This window comes from Corvus cornix, chromosome 3 (assembly GCF_000738735.6).
Source record: "Corvus cornix cornix isolate S_Up_H32 chromosome 3, ASM73873v5, whole genome shotgun sequence".
In the NCBI taxonomy this organism is placed as follows: Eukaryota; Metazoa; Chordata; class Aves; order Passeriformes; family Corvidae; genus Corvus; species Corvus cornix.
Window position 1 is genome coordinate 35171152 of NC_047056.1, and position 19196 is coordinate 35190347.

The window sequence follows — 19196 nt, forward strand, 5'->3', positions numbered from 1 at the left end:
CTGTTGCAGAGTTTGAAACAGCCAGTCTTGAACCATAGGTGTAGCTTTTGTTCTTGTTATGTGGATTACTGCTGTGCCTTCTAAAATACAAATTGTCCAGGCTGTATTCCGGCTTCTCAAAAACAGGATGTATTCTTGTTCTCCAAATTCTCAGGGTTGTTTTTTTTTTTTTTTTCCCCCCTGTGTATGTATGGCCTCATGACGAGAATGTCCCAAGCATTACTGGAGAGGCATCTTCTTTTGAAAGAATTTTAATAGTTTCTCTTCAGGAACTTCTGCACTTCCTCTGACTTTCATTGATACAGTTGCTGTATTGGATGATAGAAAAAGATTACTTCCTGGGGTTAGTGACTACTCTTCTTTGCTATTTTTATGGAGAAGGGCCATGAGGTTCCCATGGAGGTTCCCATCTTCATGTCTAAAATGGTCTTTGCTGTTTATCAGTGCTTTTTGTCAGCAGGGTACTTTGCTGACTCATTAGTTCTATTAGGCAAGTGGTTGTGCAGGGAGAAATATACCTGTGAGAATCTGCTCTGACACTTCTATAGATCATGTACAGTACCAAATTGGTAAATGGCTCTTTCTAGATGTTCTTTTATTTTCCCCAAAACAGGAAAAACTTGAGGTTAGAAGATACTCTGCATGTTTCTATTAGTGGAAAGAATTTACTTGTCAACTTCAGCATATGTGTGTATATACTGTTATTTGCTGTTAGTTTTTAGGCTTCTATTGAGCATCAGTCTACTGAATGACAGTTTTGTATTTGGCTGTGGGCTGTCGTACTGGAGGACAGCTTCTGATAACCCCAACAACAACAAGAAACCTATCCTTCATAACTGGAAGATATTTTAACTTATTTGGAGTGTTTCTTGGTAGGATCTATATTGGAAACTTTCTTGTTGATAGTAAATAAAATAGGAGTGAACTACTTAGAATGCCCAACGTGACTGCTGCTGTTGAGTGTAAGGGTATAAAGATTAAAAATATCTATTTTTTCCTATGTTCATTATTAGAAGTCAGTGGACTCTGTGCAACTATTTTGTAGCACTTAATTTTCCAAGCTTGTCTGTCTGTAAAACATCTGGCATTCTCTAGTGAAGAATACCTAATGTTTAATTTAGTTTCTTCAATCTTGCTTAAAAAGTGTCTGATAGGACAAGGGGGAATGGCTTAGAACTGAAAGAGAATAGGCTTAGACTTGATGTTAGGAAGAAGTTCTTTACTGTGAGGGTGGTGAGGCTCTGTAACAGGTTGCCCAGAGAAGTTGTGGATGCCCTGGCAGTGTTCTAGGCTGGGCTGGGTGGGGCTTTGAGCAACCTGGTCTAGTAGAAGGTGTCCCTGCCCATGTCAGGGGGGTTGGACCTGGATGGTTTTGAAGGTCCCTTCAAATCCAGGCGATTCTATGATTCTATCTTGGTTAAACTTGTGAATTGGTGGGATGTTGCTGTACGTGCACTTGACCTAAGGAAACTTAGGTATTGTAGGACTGGTTTTGGAATTTTGGATTGACTGGATTTGTATCTCTTTATGGAGAAAAAAAATACATCTTGTTGCAAGTAGCCTCCTAAAAGGGAGGCAGGCAGTTGTGCAGTGGGAACACCAGTTATGCGCAATTGTCAGGGTTAATTCAAAAGGAACGGTTACTTAGGCAGAGAGACTCATCCTGGCCCCACTATCCCTAGACCCTTGACAGCAAGGAGTGCTGTGTGCTTGATCAATTCTCCAAGAATATGTATGATAATTCAGGACTGCTGGAAAACTCATTTTTTGGTCATATAACGGAATTGGAGGCCTGGCATCTTGCAGCTTTTCTGTAATAAAAAGTTATCTCTGTGGAGGGAATTCTATGTGGTGTGTTTTTTAATCATCTTTTAAAATGCTCTCTTTCTGACTCAATTTTGACTTCTTTAACAGCTGCAGATTCGGTACAATGTTCTCACTTCCATTATAAATAGAACTTCTACTATCTGCAAAAGTTATTTCTGTTAGACTAGCACTCATTTGTACTGCAGCTATGCCTTTTCCTGAGATGACTTTGTTTTTCATACAGATGGAAGTAAACAATGCCAGTTGCTTTAGCAAAATGGGCAGTAGAAGAGCTGTGAGACATGGTATTTAACAAATCCCACTGTTTGGATTAATCCATTCTTTTTGTCATGTTAACCTTCTGTTTAGCACTGCGTTGAACTTGAAGTGAATCGCACCCAACTTCAAAGCAGCTGAAATTTATGTACTGCAGCTGAAATCCAATAGTGAGAGAGTTTGTTTGTTTATTTTAGATGAAAACTGGGATGATGATCAGCTTCTTGGATTTGAGCCGTGCAATGAAAACCTTATAACAGGTTGTAACATAATCAACGGGAAATGTGAATGTGACACCATTCGGACCTGTAATAACCCATTTGAGTTTCCAAGCCGGGATACTTGTCTGTTGGCCTTGAAAAGGATTGAAGGTAAGCACTTGTCTTCAGTAATTCAGAGTTAGTAATTTTTTCTGTGCAGTTGATGAAAAACTAGAGTTTAGTTTATGTGTTTTAGGATGACTTGTGTAGTTTCAGATACCTCTGGTCTTCTACATGTCAGAAAACAGGTGTATGTTTTAGAGGAAGATAGTACCTCATAAGCTTGGAATTCCAAATGCTTAATTTTAAGAAGGAAAAAACCCCATGCTTTGTGTGCTATGATGTTTGCAGATTTTAAGACTAAATGGTTCTGTTTGCAGTGTGTGGTAGCTATCTTTGCTTATCTTTAGCTGCAAAGTAGTGTGGAATACTCTTTAGATGTGTTGATGTGACTGAATCATGAATTAACACAGTGGATTTCCATAGTAAAGGCATAGAAAAAGGAGTAGTTACCAATTATACTTGTATCTTTTATTATATGAATGCATGTATTGCTATTTTTTTTAAGTTTACATAATGTTACATTACCTTAATGCTCATATTTTACACTACTTATGTCCTTTGATTAGATTTGTATTAGGTCCCATATGTTTATGCTTATTCATACATCCATATTTGTTTTGCTTTTTTTTTCTTTTTGTTGCTTATGGCTGAACTGCAAATGAGTTGGCTCAAATGTATCCAGCTGGAATTAAATTTACATGGTGTATTTCTGGATTGTTCTGAACAGCAGTCAAAGGAGTGATCTTGGACCCTTTCTATGATGCTGTAATTACTGTTTATTCTCCAAAGTGTTCAGGAACATGCAGAAGTTGATTAGTGGTGTGAACCTGCTTAATTAGACTACTTTAAAACAATGTTTAAAGTCATATTGCAAAAGTGAATGTATTTACAAGGCTACTGACCATATTTTAGGTTAAGGAAATCTTCGACTTGAGAAAGTGTGATGTGATGTCATCTGTTATACGCCTTTTGTGTTAAGAAAATTGGTTTTGTGCTACAGACTTTATCTAAGGAGATGTTGTGAGAAACTGCAGAAACATACTCATGATTGTTGGTCATGATGTTGTTCACTAAAGGCATCCAAGTGCTTGCTCTGGGATTTTTGTGGGATTCTTTTCTTTTGTAACTCTAGGAAGAGCAGAGGCAGAGCCTTTGGTCTGTTGTTGGTGTAGTAATAGGCAATAGCATATATGGGTTCTTCAGTCTTACCACTTCTTTTTTGACTTGGGAATGTGTAACTAAGTCCTGTAATATTTCAGCAGGATGCCATTGGCATGGCAGTTCATCGTATGTTTAACTTGCTGTGAAAATCTGCTGTGGGTTGTCTTTTTGTACTTTGCATCCTTGGGGGAAATGGACTTAGCTTGTGGAATGGTATAGCTGAAGCAGGTTGATTCTGAGTCGCTTTCAGCGATCCCTTTTTTCAGCTAAACTTTCTTTTTAAAAAGAACAGCATTTTATAATTAGCCATGAGGTAACAATATTCTACATGTAAACTGTCTGGTATAAGAGCTGTGGTGCACTTATTTTTTCAGAGATGTAATTTTCTTTTTTTTTTAAACTCAGTTTTATTTTTTTGTGGAGTGGGGAGGGTGTTCTTCCAAAGCCTCAGACTATGGGGCACCAGTAGAAGTGTTTAGGGCCTGTTGACTTTTTAATTTTTCACAGTTGGGAAGGATGGCTGATGCAAGTGTTGAAGCAACAACAGTACCTTTAAATAACAGAAGTCTGGCAGTCACAACTTGAGTGTTAAAACAGTCCAGCTTTTACTCATAAGAATGTGAATTTGCATTTGCATCCTCAGACTATCAAACTGTGCCACTGAGGGATGTTGGAAGGTAATCCCTTTGTATTTACTAATAGACAGCAGAAGCCATAATGTAATTTTGATTTCTGCATTTTACAGATACAGTCTGTTAAATTTGCCTACTGGATTTTGCACTGTAAATGCTTATTCCGTCTTTCTCCAACTAGCATTGGTAATTGAATGCTAGCTGCTAATGGAGGTTGTTTCTTTAAATGCATTAGTTCTTGTTTTGGTAATTAAAACCAAAGTAATGCTTCATCCTGTACCTAAGCTAACGGAAAAGAAGAATAACTTTTTTCCACTAGTGCTTGCCACGTCCCTGTTTGCTAAGCAAGCCAAGTCTCTTAGGTAAAATGGAATAGACACTTTGGTGTGTCTGAGCCAGTACTTGCTGCTTGAATATTTCAGGTTTTCAAATTTTAATAGTCTGAAAATGGAATTCAACCACTTGGAAAGTCCACCTGAAACATGGCTTAGGTAGCACACAAACCACAGGGCTCTGTGATTATGTTAAAATAGAGAAGTCTTTCAGTTTATTTAAGGCAAGCTAAATCTTAAAGTGTAGTGTCATGTAAAAAGGAATGATTCATAAGATCTGTTAAATATGTCAAATTAAGATTTTCCTAAAATCCAAATTACTGATGTATACTTCACTCTTTTGGCTTGTCTGTTAAAGATAATAGCAGGAAGATTTGAAACTAGTAATTTAAACCTTTAAATACTCTAATAGACTCTGTTGCCATGGAAAGTGGGACCAAGGGAGGGTAGTCTAACTTCTCTCTCCTCACCACACTTTACATGGATAATTAAATATATAGTGTGATTAAAAAGACGTAAGTTGAATACCTGAATGATGGATACATGGTAAGAGTTTCTGAGGAAAACTTCTCAGCTTGCTGAAAGCCTGCAGATAAGGAATCTGTTGCATAGATACAACCTGACAAGTAACAAACAGTGGGCTGAAATCTGGAATCCCATTTCCATAAGGGAATGAGCTGAGGGATTGAGGCTTTTGCATGTACTTCATTTTCTTGTGTGTTTTTCTGCTAGCACCTTCCCTTTCAAGAGTCTTTCCAGTCATCTTCCTTCTTTATCTAGTTTGCCTTATACTTAAGCTTTTCAGCCTGTGTGTGGTCTTCCCTTCTGGGCTTGATGTTAATTCTAGCTTGCTTACTCTACTAACCCAAAGTTTTCTCTCGTTAGCTTCATGTAGGATCTTTCTTTTCCTATTGGCTTGGGTTCTGCCTGCCTTCCTGGGCTCCTCATATTTCATTCTAACTTTACCTCTCTCTGTCTCTTTCTTTGCCTACCTATTTAATTCTGTTTGTATCCCAGTTCACTTAAAACAACTTCTATCCTTCCTTCCCAAAATCAGGTCGCCTGGGCTCTAATGTCATGTTGTTTTGATGTCACTGACAGGACCATGTTCTTTATTTTGTCTGCCTGAGTCTTGGTCTACCTTGTACTGGGAAAGCCTGTGATGAGATTAATCTCTACTCAATTGTGTGTAACTCTGTAGGGGTGCTGATGTCTATTGGCAAGAAAATATGGCAAGGCTAAAGTGCAGTCTCAGTGATACAGGTAACTCAAGGCAGTTGTCATATCCACCCCTTGTACTTGTTTTCCTGGAAAACAGTAGGATTATATACATTTGAAAGAATTGGTTTTGTCATAAAACTTGGTAGCCACCTTTTATCTAATTTTCATGTAGACATGCTGGAAACGTAAAGAGTTGTTACTTCAATAGAGTATTTATGAGCACTTATGCTTAGAGGTCTCCCAGCTCTATCACCAGGCTTGAAGTGCCTGTTTCTCTACATGGACCATCAATGACTTTTCATAGAGAAGGTTTGTATAGCGGTTGTGAACCATCCTACTATGAGGAAATGCACACATTCGGGGCTAGAAAGAAGCTGTCTGGAAAAGCTATTGCATACCTAGTGTATGCAATACCACCCCACCGAACCTGGTGGGGGAGGGGTGCTTGTGCCTTCTCTGAGGATATATTTCTAAATTTGGCCAAACCGGAACACCTAGTAATAATAATAATAACAACAATAATAGATTCTTATGTTGGGGTGTCTGGGTTTGGTTTCTTTTTCGTTATTGTTGTTTAAAATGCTTTCGGTTATTGTCTTGATGAGTGCCTGTTCTGATATGATTCAGGAAATCCTGTGTTCTTGAGCTTGGAAAGTTTGTTTCTATTCAGGAGCCTGCTAGTGATGACAGCTTGGTTGAACTTGGACTGCTGGAGTGGACTGTGAAAAATATGGCCGGGGGTGACCAGAAGATGCCTTCTGTCTGCTGAGCCACACTTAGCAGGTCAGGAGTCTTAATAAGCTGCATCTGTGCATTCTTGCAGTCATGATTTGAAAAGAATTAGCTGCAGCCAGGACAAAAGAGTCAGTTCTTCAGACTTGGTGTGAGATGCTGAGGATTGGGGATGAGGGAATTAAGAGGAAGTAACTTTTTTTCATCAGGATTCATTTGTAGGGTATTGATAGGAGGTAGCATGGAAAACTTGTAATGTAGTGCCTGTTCAGTTAGCTGAAAATCTAGTTTCAATGACTATATTCCAGTTCTGGGGTCTTCTGCTTTCTCTCCCTCTATGCCTGACTGGCAGCAGCTCAGATAGCCCCACAGAGCTTTAAAGAACAGGAACCTAAGGGTGTTCTTGAACCTGCTCCTCCTCCTCTACTAGAGCAGGCCTGGATCTGTGCTCTTATGAGCTGCCTCTTCAGAGGCATCATCAGGTCTTCAAAGTGATAGCTCACTTCTTAATAAAAACTCCCTGCTAGAATAGCTGTCTCCTCTTCCCTCTGGGAAGTGAGGGGAAAGTTGGGGGTCTGAGGCATGCAGTCTTTCACTAGGTGGGCTGTACATCAGGTTGGGTTCTCTTCAACTGATTTACTGAAAACTTCAGTCTGCAGAGACTTCTAAAGAGTTTGCTTTAATAATACCAGGTTCTGATGTGACACAGACAAACACGTTTTCCAGAGAGAGCATATAAGTTCCAGTCATAGCAAGGATGGTGGCTTTGTCTCATAGGTTCAATGTACACTTGAGCTCTAAGAGGAGAAACCAGTCAACTTCATCAGTTCTACTCTATTTAAACCATAAGCATTTTCCATATCAAAGTTAAACTCAGTCTTTATTCAGAACAAATGTGAAGGATAAAATTTGTACCTTTTTTGATGAAAGATATGATTAATGCTTTAGGTAAACAAACTCCTTTCACTTGCATCTCTGTCCACATGTAAAACATGCTGCTGATACTAAATTATTGAAACTGTTGTTTTAAGAGTTTCTTCTTGGTTACCTGGCTTGCACCTTTCCAGGCTGTTCACTGCTGTCCTTCATAGGTGAAAGGAAAAGGCCTTTTAAGTTGCTGGTATCTATTAAGCTGGCTTATTGCAATGCTCTCCTTGCATTCCATTATTTTTTACATGTAACTGAATAACTCTATGCTGACAAATGTTGCAATACCTGTTAGGCCAGTCCTGGAATAACAAATATGAGAAGGTAATTTTATTCTGAATGCTTGTTTGGTTGTTGTTAAGTTTGATTTTGTGTAAAACTTCACTTGTGTGGTCTTAATGGCTGTATTGAAAAACCAGAACAGAACAGATCCAGCTTTATGCTGACTTATCAAGCAAGGAGTAGAGTGAAATACTTTCAGATGTGCTTAATCTGATATACTTTCCACTCCCTCTGCACAACAATTAATGTATGTTTTTGCTCAAATAACTGAACTTTGAAGGTTGGCATGTATTTGCAATAAGGAATGCAGTTGTGGCAAACTTCCAGATTTTACCCTTGAACATGCTTGTGAGAGCCAAGTAAGTGCATTTGAAGGCAAAATTTTACATGAGTACAGGGAAAACCAGCAGTATAGCTTTTGGGCTTTTTTTCTGAGTACATAAAGACAGAAGGGAAAAACCCATTTGATATGGAAATAATACAGATTAGGAATAGTAATACAAACTTCAATATACAAAACAATTTTCCGAAACAAAAAGGAAAGAGAACTCGATCATTAATTGCTGAGAGGATTCTGTGACAGTGGCACATCTGGCAGTGCAGTTCCTTTCACAGCATGACAGTGCAGTGTTACATTTGCAGAACTTGCTGCTTTTTCCTGACTCTAGTTCCTCAGAGAACTGTTCCCTGATCAAGGAAGTATCATCTTTTCCTACTATATTGGCTATCTTAGCATGTCCTATTTTTGAGGCAAGTTATCACACAGACAAAATTTATGCCATGAGATTTCAAGCTAACCAGAAGAAAACCTTGTGGAAGTTTCAGAAAGACACCAAAAGGGAAAACTGATTTTCATATTTCTGTATTGATGTGGCTGGATGCCTAATTTTAGGCTTAATTAGATTATGAACAATGAATTTTGTATTAATAGGGAAAAAGCTGCATTGCAGGAACTGTTAGGAGGGAAGATTGAATATAGAACACAAAACTGAGCAGCTGGCTAAAAAACCCTAAAGTGTTTGCATCACAAAAATAGTTTACAATCGGAAGTATTGTTGTATCTTTTCTATTTTTCCTTGCCATTTTATGTAAACGTGTGGTGCTTTTGCAGTGTAGTAACTGAGCTTATTGCCTTGCTATGCTGCACTCATCTCCTGTACAGATGCCATGCCTGCCTTTCTACATCCAAATTCTTGGGCATGTAATGCTTATGGAGAGCGTACTGGATCTTCAATTTGTGACACTTCAGTTTCCTTCAAACCTGGCAGTTTTCAAGATTGCTGTGGACAGAAGTGTAACCTTAACTGTAGGCCCTGGGAGTGGACTGTGTGACAAATGCCTCCTACAAAGCCAGCAGTCAGATGTGATGGTCAAAGCAGGGTTGTTCTTAGAAACAAAGGAGCATTCTTCTTGCCTTTTTCTGTTTCAGATGCTTACCTGCATTCACCTGAAACTGAATACAGGATAACTGATTGTACCTGGAGCTTCTATGAGACCAGGCAAGAACAGGGCAGGTATCTTACAGCTGAGCAGATCTTGCTCTTGATAAATTCTGTGCCTCCCAAAAGCTCTTTTCCATGTTGGCAAGTAAGCTGTGCTTGAAATATGTCCACTTCAACTGTAGTGGCAAGTTACAGGTTTAAATGAATGCTTGACCTTACTTCTCTTCAAGTTGAGGAAGAGAGTGAAAGTAGAGCAGATGACTTTCAGCAGAATGCTTCCAGATGCAGTGTTGATTTTAAGGATCAAAAGTTAGTTACATGTGACAGAAGAGACCTGAGCAAAGATCTCAATTTGAATGGTGTGTAAACATTAGGTTAATGTTGTATAGTAGCAGGAAGCTATATTCCTGTGGCTGGGTCACAGGTCTTGTTTTGACAGGGCAAGTCTTGTTTGGATATACACGGCATTGATGCTGACAGAGATAACGGAGTGTTGAGTGAATGTATCCAGTGATAGTGGTATCAAGGACATACTGGTCAATACGACAATTTTAGTACAGTGTCTGTCTCTATAAATAATAAGAAACAGTTTATAAAATCATAAAATTATAAAATCAACTTTTTTTTCTTTTGTTTGATCACCTCCAGTAACTTCACAGCTGTCTCTTTAAAAGAATGATATACCAATATTTTGTGATTCTGAACAGTTGTATAACATGGGACAAACTATTTTAGCACTTTGTCTCCAAATTTAGGCCTCGAAGTCGTCGTGGTGTTGTTTTCTAAATAAAATAAACATTATGCCACTTCCACATCACCAGACTAATTTTTCTTTGTAATAGAATGAGGCATTACCAGCAAAGTGTTTGTGTTCAAGATGTATGTTTGTATGGAGACTAGAATCGAAGCAAGATCCTTTGAACCAGTTAGGTTTTAGAGAAACTTTGGTTTTAAATGTGAAGCCTGACCTTGAGATTGGTTGGATTTTCTTTTGAGAAAGCCATTCAAAGACTTTCTCAGCCTTAATGATGATAAAAAAGAGCTCTACCCATTCCTGAATTCCTGCAAATGTTCTCTTCTCTGTTGTTCTAGATTCCCTCAAGTGTTCTGTGTTCAAAGTATTTTTTAAATTATAGCTGCTCAAGTCCATGAAAACTTCCTTCTTCATTCAACAAGTAACTTATACAGCTCGTCTAGAATCAGATCTTATGTAAGTTCTGCCTTTCTGTCCAGAAGAGGTAAAGCTTTCAATAACTCCTGGCTGCAGTAAGGAACAGAAAAAATGGTACTTTTGTATGTTTGAGACATGTAAAAATTGTTGTCATAGTGACAAACCAATCTACATAATTTAAGGTGCTAGAATTTGAATGACTTGTCAGATATATATGCCAAAATTGCAGTTTCTATAAATGACTGCACTAATAATGTTAAATGTTGAACATTTTTGGCACTAGCGTATAACTTTAGAAGGACAAAGAAAACACTCTTTTGATTTAAAACAAGTATAAAAAATCCCCCAAACTGGAAACTCACATCTGCTTTTGACCCCTGGTTAGGAGATGCAGTCATACAGCAGCAGAGGAAATGCTTGACATTCTCATCATGTGGGCTGGGGCTTCCAGCCCTTTTGGCACACGTACATGGGCAGGTCGGAGATCTTTTCTTTGCAGTTGTTGTGTCAGGCTTCTTGTAAATAGGGAACAGAGTAATGCCAAAAGCAATATGTTTCATCTTTCTGCTTTGGGTCTTTCTGTAATTTGTATTAATTGCTTTATGGGAGTTTTAAACACAAGTTCCTAAACTCTTGTTCATTTTTAGAAGTCAGCATAGAATACTAGTATCAAGGTTTTACAACTTGAGTAAAAATAATATATTTTTTAAAAACTAATCTGGGTCCTTCTGAAGAAAACCAATTATCCAAAGTGGTTTAATAAACTTGTGACTGATGTACCATAGTACAATGATGGATAGAAAACAAGATGTAAAATAAGTCTGTTAAACAAAATTTTCTAATTACTGTGCTGTTATAGTTTGTGGGCAGTGTGGGTGTTCTTTACCTGTGAAGATCACATGTGACAGAAAGCTAAAATACCAGTTTTGATGCTGTTGCTTTTCAGAAGTCTTGCACTTCATACTGCCATATCAGTTGAAGAGTTAAAGCGTATACTTCAGTCTGTGACATCATTCGGAGCATCTAGTCCTTACCATGGTGCAAGCCACTGTTCTTAGCTTCCAGCTTGCAATAACTGGATACCTTCTGCTGGGGCTTTGAATGTCCTGCAACATAGGCATAACTGGGTAGAAGGACAAACACCTTGAGCCTGGAACTCGCCTGCTAGAGCCGGAGAGCTACTGGAAGTTAAATGCTGTCAATCTCCTTGAACTGGATCTGTCCCTGAACAAGATGCTGGTAGCTGCCAAGTCATGGGTAAGAAGACCAGAGTAAGGCAGGACTCCTCATCCCAGCTTTACCAGAAACTGGAAACTCCAAGTGAGCCAAGCAAGATCAAAGTGCAGTGTGTGTGTGTGTGTGTGGAAGAGAGGGGAATGAAAAGAGAAAGAAAAACCCGTCTTTTTTTCCCTGACATCTCCTCCTAGTTGGAGAGTTAAAACACTTAATGGATAAGCATGCTAATACTGTTTGTTGTGTGATCTTATGTGTGTTAGGCAAGAAACTGATTATTTCAGGATGATGGGTATTTGGGAGAACATACAGGTATCTAAGGTGGATGGGACTCAGATCCTGGCTCGAGGGTTGTACCTGGGTAGCAGGGCCCTTATAAAGAAACATGTGATCTGTCTGGTTCACTGATAGGTTTGAATCTCTTACAAAACATGGTACACGTAACACTAATGAATTAATTTGAGGCATGGTAGAAAATGAGAAGAGGAAAATGTTGCCATTTTCAACATGTAAAGTGTGCTATTTTAGAGCTTTTCATTACTGCATGAAGTTATTCCAACTTTAACAAGATTCTGGTTTTCTAAGCATGTGTTTGCTTAGATTTTTTTCAAAACTCTGTAGGGTGTCACTGAGATTCCCAAACCAGGTCTGTAGGAGCTAGCATCATATAAAGGCATTGGTATATAAACAGTTTACTCTCTCCTTTGCCATTGTCTGAGAAGGCTGTTTACTGAAATGAGGACTGTTTACTTAAATAAGGACTCTGTCTGGCCTCTAATTAACAATTCCTTGTGTGGATTGTCCTGTATAAGGGACTGTGCTTTACTGCTATATTCTGCAGGTTCCTTACACTGCAGAAGAGTTTCAACAGATCTGTTCAGTACTAACGTGAAGTGAGATTAAGAGAAACTTGAAAACTGAGATAAAGGTGTAACTTCACAATAATACATCTGACTTATTTTGAATGAGACTATAACATTCCAGTAATGTGAGTAGCTCTCTTACATGTAGACCAGAGCATGAGTACTCATTGTAAGAAAGTCCTGCACTTTCTGTAAGCCATCATTGATTTGGTTCAGGAGGGTGCAGACAGAAGTGTCTGTGTCTGACATTGAGTTTACTCACAGTCCAGCTTTTGTGAAGCATTGATTTGCCAATGCACTTATTCCAATAATCTGTGGTTTTCTTCTCAGTCCTAGGGACTATTGCTGTGAAAGCTTCTAGCTCATTGACAAGGGAAAGAGCACTTTGCTTTCTAGCAGAAATCTAGTCTGTCTTTATAGCTGCAGTCCACAAAACCCATCACTGTGTGATCAAACATAGTTTCACATCAAGTCACATATGCACTTCTTTCCATCACTATGGTAGTTCTTACTTGCTTGGTATTTTACATAACTGAAATTCAAATCTGTGGAATATGGAGCAAGAAATAAAACTTACTGAAATCTTATTTCCTCATGAAAGCCCAGTGGTAATCTGTCAATGATTGCTAGGTCTGTAGGATTGGCACACCTGTGAATCCTTTGTGGCAGATCCTCCCTTTTTTTTGTTATTTTTCTCCTCCCTCTTCTTCTTCCCCACCTCTTAAGGGCAAAATTGTCATAGGCTACATACAGTTAAGGAACTTTCTGGGGAGTGCAAGGATTGCTATGGAGTTGGAGGAAAAACCTGAGAAGGCAAAGGAGATTTGTCAAAAGGATAAGACAACTGTATCATGCTTGTGATTTTACTTATGTTTTGGGGTTTGGTTTTTTTGTCCTTTTTGTTTTGTAGCTTGGTGGCTTTTTTTCTTTTGCTTAGTGAGGGTTTTTGTTGTTCTTTGGGGATGTTTGGGGTTTTTTTGTTTGGTTTTTCTGGACTGAAACTAAAGTATCTCAACCTATCTGCTATTGACTAAGGTATGTGTAGTAGATACAGACCGGAAGTCCTCATGGTGTTCCAGCGTTACAAAAGTTGGCAAATGGGAGCTGAAACCTAAAGTATCTGTGAGGTATAGCCTAGTAAGAATATGACATCACTTCAAATTTCTTTGTCAATTTTCCCACAGAAGAAGCATATCTGTCGTAAATTTAAAAAGACTTGTTTGTTACCTGGCTACATCTGTGTGAGGTGTGTTCTCTGAATATGCCTTTGAAAAGGTTTATTCTCTTAAAAATAAATTAAAAAACCAGCAAGCTGCTCTGTGCTTTGTAGTCTGGCAGTTTTGACCCATCCTGGCTAAGTTGAATGAATTGATACTTCCTTTCTCATCTGTGTTTTGTGTAAACAAAGACTGACCTAGTTTAGGCATTAAAATGCTTCTGGCTTTGAATCCCAAGTGGAAAAGGGGGCTTTTGAGTTTATGGCCTGGTGAAAAGGGGGGTTTCTGCTGGCTCTTGCCTTAAGGAGGTCATGGCTCTATGCTCCTCTGTGTCTCTTCTCTCTGTTGCCTTGACATGACATGCTGTGTGTCCATGCTGGGAACTGGGGAGGGGAATCCCTTAAGCTATCGGGGCCAACAAAGATTCTTTATTGACAAATTGCGATTCAGATGGTGTTGTAAAGAAAATGAGGCTTTTGTCATTCTTCTGCTTGTCTCCCAGTCTCTGCTTTTCCCTATTTCCTGCTCACAATTACTTTTGAGATTTATTAGATTTGAGGAATTTCAAGGAATGGATAAGGACTTCAAAGATATTATCATTCTGCAGGTACTGAATATGGGCAGGTGACTGAGACTATACAGCAGGAAATCAACTTTGGTGTTAGGCAGCAGAGAATCTGTGGGAGCTGGAGGACTGATGAAGGGAAATCTACTACTCCTATTTGAACAACTAGGAAAGCTTCAGCTGGAACTCTCATCCATCTTGAGTGCTACAGAATGCAATTCTCAAACGAAGCCGCAGGCAACCAGGCTGAGTAATTTCAGTGCTAGTGAAACTATGTGTTCTCTATTCTGTTCTCTGCTGTCAAATGCTTCCAGTAAAAAAAAAAGGTAATAATAATATGGTAGATACAGTAATTTGAGGCTCTAGATGCCACTAGGTGGCAGAACCCCTGCATCTATTTTGTGGATTTCTTTCTGTGCCTTGATTCTTCATCTGAGTATATTGAAAATACATTTCAGCTATCGTGTAATGACAATAGACATCAGTAGGGACGCTTACATGCTGTCCTAATTGGGCTCCTATTGGCTGCTGTTGTGGGAAACATGGAGGGCTTGCAACACACTCTTGTCCTTACTTGTTCAGACTGCTTTTTCCTTCTGAAAAGCCAGCTACTCAAAGCAGTTGCTTGCATTTAGTTGCGCTTGGATGTCAGCACAACTCTTTCCCTTTTTCTTGATTCTGTTGTTAATAGATGGGAAATGAGGAGATGACAAAGTGGCATTTAAGAGGAATGCTTTGTAAAGGATACAGTGGCAGGAAAATGGTGATGGTGAATGGTTACACCTGTGGTAGAAGGTGTGATTTTTTTGAGTGTTGGAAGCTCAGTGTTTTGGAGTAACTCATTTCTCTTGGTGAGACCCTTGTACCTGAGTAGTTATCAGCTGGGAAACAAATCTGTCTTGAGGAATACCTGTTAATGATTCTTTTTAATAAGGTTCCTCTTCTGTTAGTGCTAGTCTTTGATTGCAATGTGTTTGTCATCCATTCATTGTGGAAGATTGTTTTAGCTTTGTTTTTATTGCCGTTTTGACTTATAGAGCAGCTGGGATGGTGGCTTGAAAGCAGTCCAAAAATAGGGTCATTGCCTGCCTCTATTTACTAGTAGAGAGCTATGTAGTTCTGGTTGTTGGGGACAATATAAATCCTGCAATTATTGTGTACGTTTACACATTGTATTAACTGGGATACAGCCCTCATCTTGCATTAGGGGATACAGTGCTACTAAGGCAGGAGACATCCATGTCGTCCTGATTTACTCTTAATGCCATCTCTTTCAATGAATACATCTGTGAGTGCATGCTTAGTAATGAATCTGATAAGTACTGATTGATGAATCTAAAAGCAGCATGGGTCTGTTTCTTTTGGTGCTGGATTTTAGGAACATCACCTAGATATTTCAATTTGGAGTATTAAAACTGAAGTGTGAGATTTCAAAGCCACTTGATTAGGGTTTTCAAAAGGTATTAGAATCACTGAACAGAATGTGGTACCTACTCTGCATTTTGTATACAGTTGATGCTGTGCTGCATGAGGGCAGTTTAATTCAGATGTTTCTGACCACCTGTAAAGAAATGTGAAGGCATAACAGCTTACTCCAGTTGTTGGATAAATATTGGTTAGTTTATAACTTTATTTTGCTCTTCTGGAGTAAACACATGAATGAGAATCACCTTTTGAATGTAGTGTCTTAGAGGAATTGTACAAGTCTCCTTTTTCTCAGTAAGTTCAAATAAAAGTTTGCATGCAAATGGCTTTTTCCCACCTCAGTTTTCTTTCAGTGCTCCAGTCAGCTGTGCACAGCCTTCTTTACCTTTTTAGTACATCTACTGTGCCTGCTTCTACCTATCTCTTCTCCAGCTACCCTGCATCAAATCCATCGTTGCTTCTGATGATCTTCCTGGGCATGCCCACACCTCATGAATACCTCATTCCTTCCTTCATCCTCTGTGGATCTGCTCTGAACAGTTGAATAAGAAATGCAAGTGCTGTTGCAGCGACTGTCCAGCTCTGCAGTACCACTTTGGGGATGTGATAGGGATGTTTGTGAACTTGTGCTCTTGGTGGTGCTAGATGTAACCCTCTAGTCTGGACAAGGTGGGTTTGGGTGGAGTTTTTTTGAATTTTTTGGGGGTTTTTTTTGAAGAAGGAGATTTTAGGCTGTCAGATGCAGGCAGCATGACCTTTTTTTGACAAGCTCTTTACTGGCAAGCATGTCTGAAGCTAGTTTGTCTTTACTGTTCCTTTTAAAACTACTGGTGTTTCTTTGAAGTGTCTTTGTGGAATGTGTATGGAAACATTGAAGGAAGTACTGTGAAGGAAAGAAATTCACCCAAAAAATAGAGTAGTTTTCAGGGGGGTGCTACTTTTGCTCTCAGTCTCTTTATCATAGAAAGGTAAATTGAAATAACAACCCCAAATACGAAAAAGTCATCTATTTTTAATTTAAATGTATTTTTAAAAATACACTATGCTGACAGAAAGGCCTGAAGCATCTTGGTGTTTAGAATTGTGTGTAGTTTCTCTTTTGTATCTTGTTCATATCATTAGCTCTATATAATTTCTACCTACAACCAATACCACAGAGATCATTCAACAGGCTTTATTTGTGGTGTAACATCTATCGGTATTTATGCATAATATGCCTGCAGTTCCAAGTTATGCTCAAGTTATTGTTTTCCTACATTATGCAGTAGGAAAGATGGTATTTCTTGAAAGTTTGAGGTTTGTTGTTATAAATTAGATTTTTTATGTTTAGTTTTTTCTAATTTTAAGTAGAACTTTAAAAATCATGCATAGAAAGCAATCTTCCTTTCAGACAGGAAATTTTGTTGACTGTGTGTTTTCCTGTGACATGTTGAAAATAGCTGATGGTTGGATCATTGCAACTTGAGAGCTCCAGCACAAGATCTGTATAATGCTTGGAGACTCTTGCTACTGTCATATAAACCTAGCCTACTAAACTGGTCATAAAAGCAAGTTTGTACTAAGCGGGTGAGCAGTGATGTCTGGATGTAACATCCCAATTTTGTTGACTATTTGGAAGTGATGGCGATTCCTGATGAAGCTATTGCAGTGGAGAGAAACTTCTTAAGCAAGCTTTGGCAGACCTCAGATGCTGAAGAGTTCAGTGTTGGTGAAGGGGGTTACTGAAAGGAAATGTAGTGGACATATGGAGACACTGAAAATACTACAATTCCAAAGATAGCTGTGGACTATGCATTAAGAACAGCAATATTAGAGATAATGGTGTATTTCTGTCCTGTTGATGAGACAACGACTAATACTGAAGTGATGTCCCCCTTGCATGGCGTCTTGATGGGTTTTTGTTTAGAGAGAGCAAACTGGAAATCCACTGTGAGGGCAAATACCTTGTGTAATGCATCTGCCTTGGGTTATATTAGACCTTGTTTTGGAGTGTGTGGAACACTGTGTGATATCTGCCCATGAGATTGGGTGATGCTCTCAAAAAGAGGCTTGGCTTTAAAACAAGTTTTTGTTTTGTCCTGATGTACAGGGTTGTACTGAGGCTGTATGAGTGCAGTGAGCTTTATTTAGAAATTCCTGAAATTATAATGATTATCCTTTTAGTCTTCCTGAAATAATGATTGTTTTAGTCTTCTTGAAACAAAATGCAGAGAAGACTGACAATGCTGGTTTGAATGTCCAGATTGTGCCTATGGTTCAAATGAATTTTCTGCTGACTTCTGTGTGAAGAAATTTAATTTCGTCCTTGCAGTTCTTCTTTCATTTCAAGGTAGATGTAATTGCTAACTGGGATGCAAATGTTTAAATTCTCCAGTGGGATATTCTTTTTCTGCTTATTTATGAGAGTGTGTTTGGGGAGTGATGCATTGGTCTGGTGTGTCTTGTGCCCCTTAGGGACCTCAGTGACCCTGGGCTGTTGATTTCAGAGGGCTTCTGTGACTCTGCCTAGCCAAGAAGCTAGGCAGTAAGGTTCTCTAGAGATGTCACACTGTGTTAAGTGAATTAGGTTTGGACTGTGCAGCCAGTGGTTCTTACCAGCTCCAGCATGATCCTTTTTAGCAGGTGGATTAAGTCTATCAGCTCTGCAGTCCCTGGCTTCCATCAGTCTTGAGCCTGTGGATTCGTTGGCACTGGAAAAGGTAAGTCCCTTAAAAGGGAATTTTCTTTGGAATAAAACCACCCCATCAAACCCAGCATCACTTTCAGTTAGTTTTTGAAGAGGCAATTGTAAGAGTTAGTGCTGTGTATTTAGCCCTTTATCACTAATGCTGCACATGCCAAATTACTGTAACTTGGAGCACAGCTCTCGTGTTTCTCAGCGTGACTTTTTGGGTCTCAAAAAGTTCTGCTGGAACCAAGGGGATCACAGAGTGCTCAAGAGCAGTTCTGTGCTCTTCCTCATGTGGTCCTGTTTGGACAGTGTGGGAGACAAATTACAGACTGCAGTTGCTGGCACCAAGTATCTGCAGAGGCTACTGACAGATGCTCTCGCTCATCTCTCCCTACAGTAGTGGGGCTGCAGCTGATCCGAAGAACTGTGCAAGAACAAATGAGCTGAGCAAGAGTCATGCCTTCTAAATGTTTTGAGACACTCTTCTTGTGTGTGTGAAGGTGCTTACCTCCTTTCCAGAAGATTATGGTAGAATTACTTTCTTTCAAGTGCAATAAATGGTTATTGCCTTCACTGCCCCATTAAGACTTAGCAAAAGGAATGTTAAGTGTACAGATGTTTTATCTGTGGAAAGCATGAAGTGTCTCTCAGTTATAGTCAGGTCATACAGCTTTCTCTCTTGTTTAGAAGTTCATCAATGGATTGTGGTTCTTAATGTCCAAAAATAATTACATGATTGAGACTTCAACTGTCTGTGGTCTGAGAGGCTATCTCGATATTTACAATTCTTCCTGCTCCACAGTGAACATTGTGCAGCAGTGGAAGGAAAGATGACTGTTGTCTGAGTCAACTCACTCACCTGCCCCCACTGCAGGTCTTGACCACGTAGGAATTCAAATGCATTTCAGTTTTTGATT

At 39.1% G+C, this 19196-nt stretch overlaps 1 protein-coding gene across 2 annotated transcripts in view; it reads left to right on the plus strand.

Moving 5' to 3' along the window:
• The window catches only part of CRIM1 (cysteine rich transmembrane BMP regulator 1), a 175625-nt gene that overhangs the window by 12297 nt on the left and 144132 nt on the right, over positions 1–19196 (plus strand). Inside the window, exon 2 of one of the 2 annotated variants that reach the window (XM_039568479.1) lies at positions 2280–2453. In XM_039568479.1, the coding sequence (XP_039424413.1) occupies positions 2280–2453 (174 nt within the window). Of the gene's footprint in view, positions 1–2279; positions 2454–19196 lie in introns of those variants that run through there. The other variant, XM_039568481.1, reaches the window with a different exon arrangement.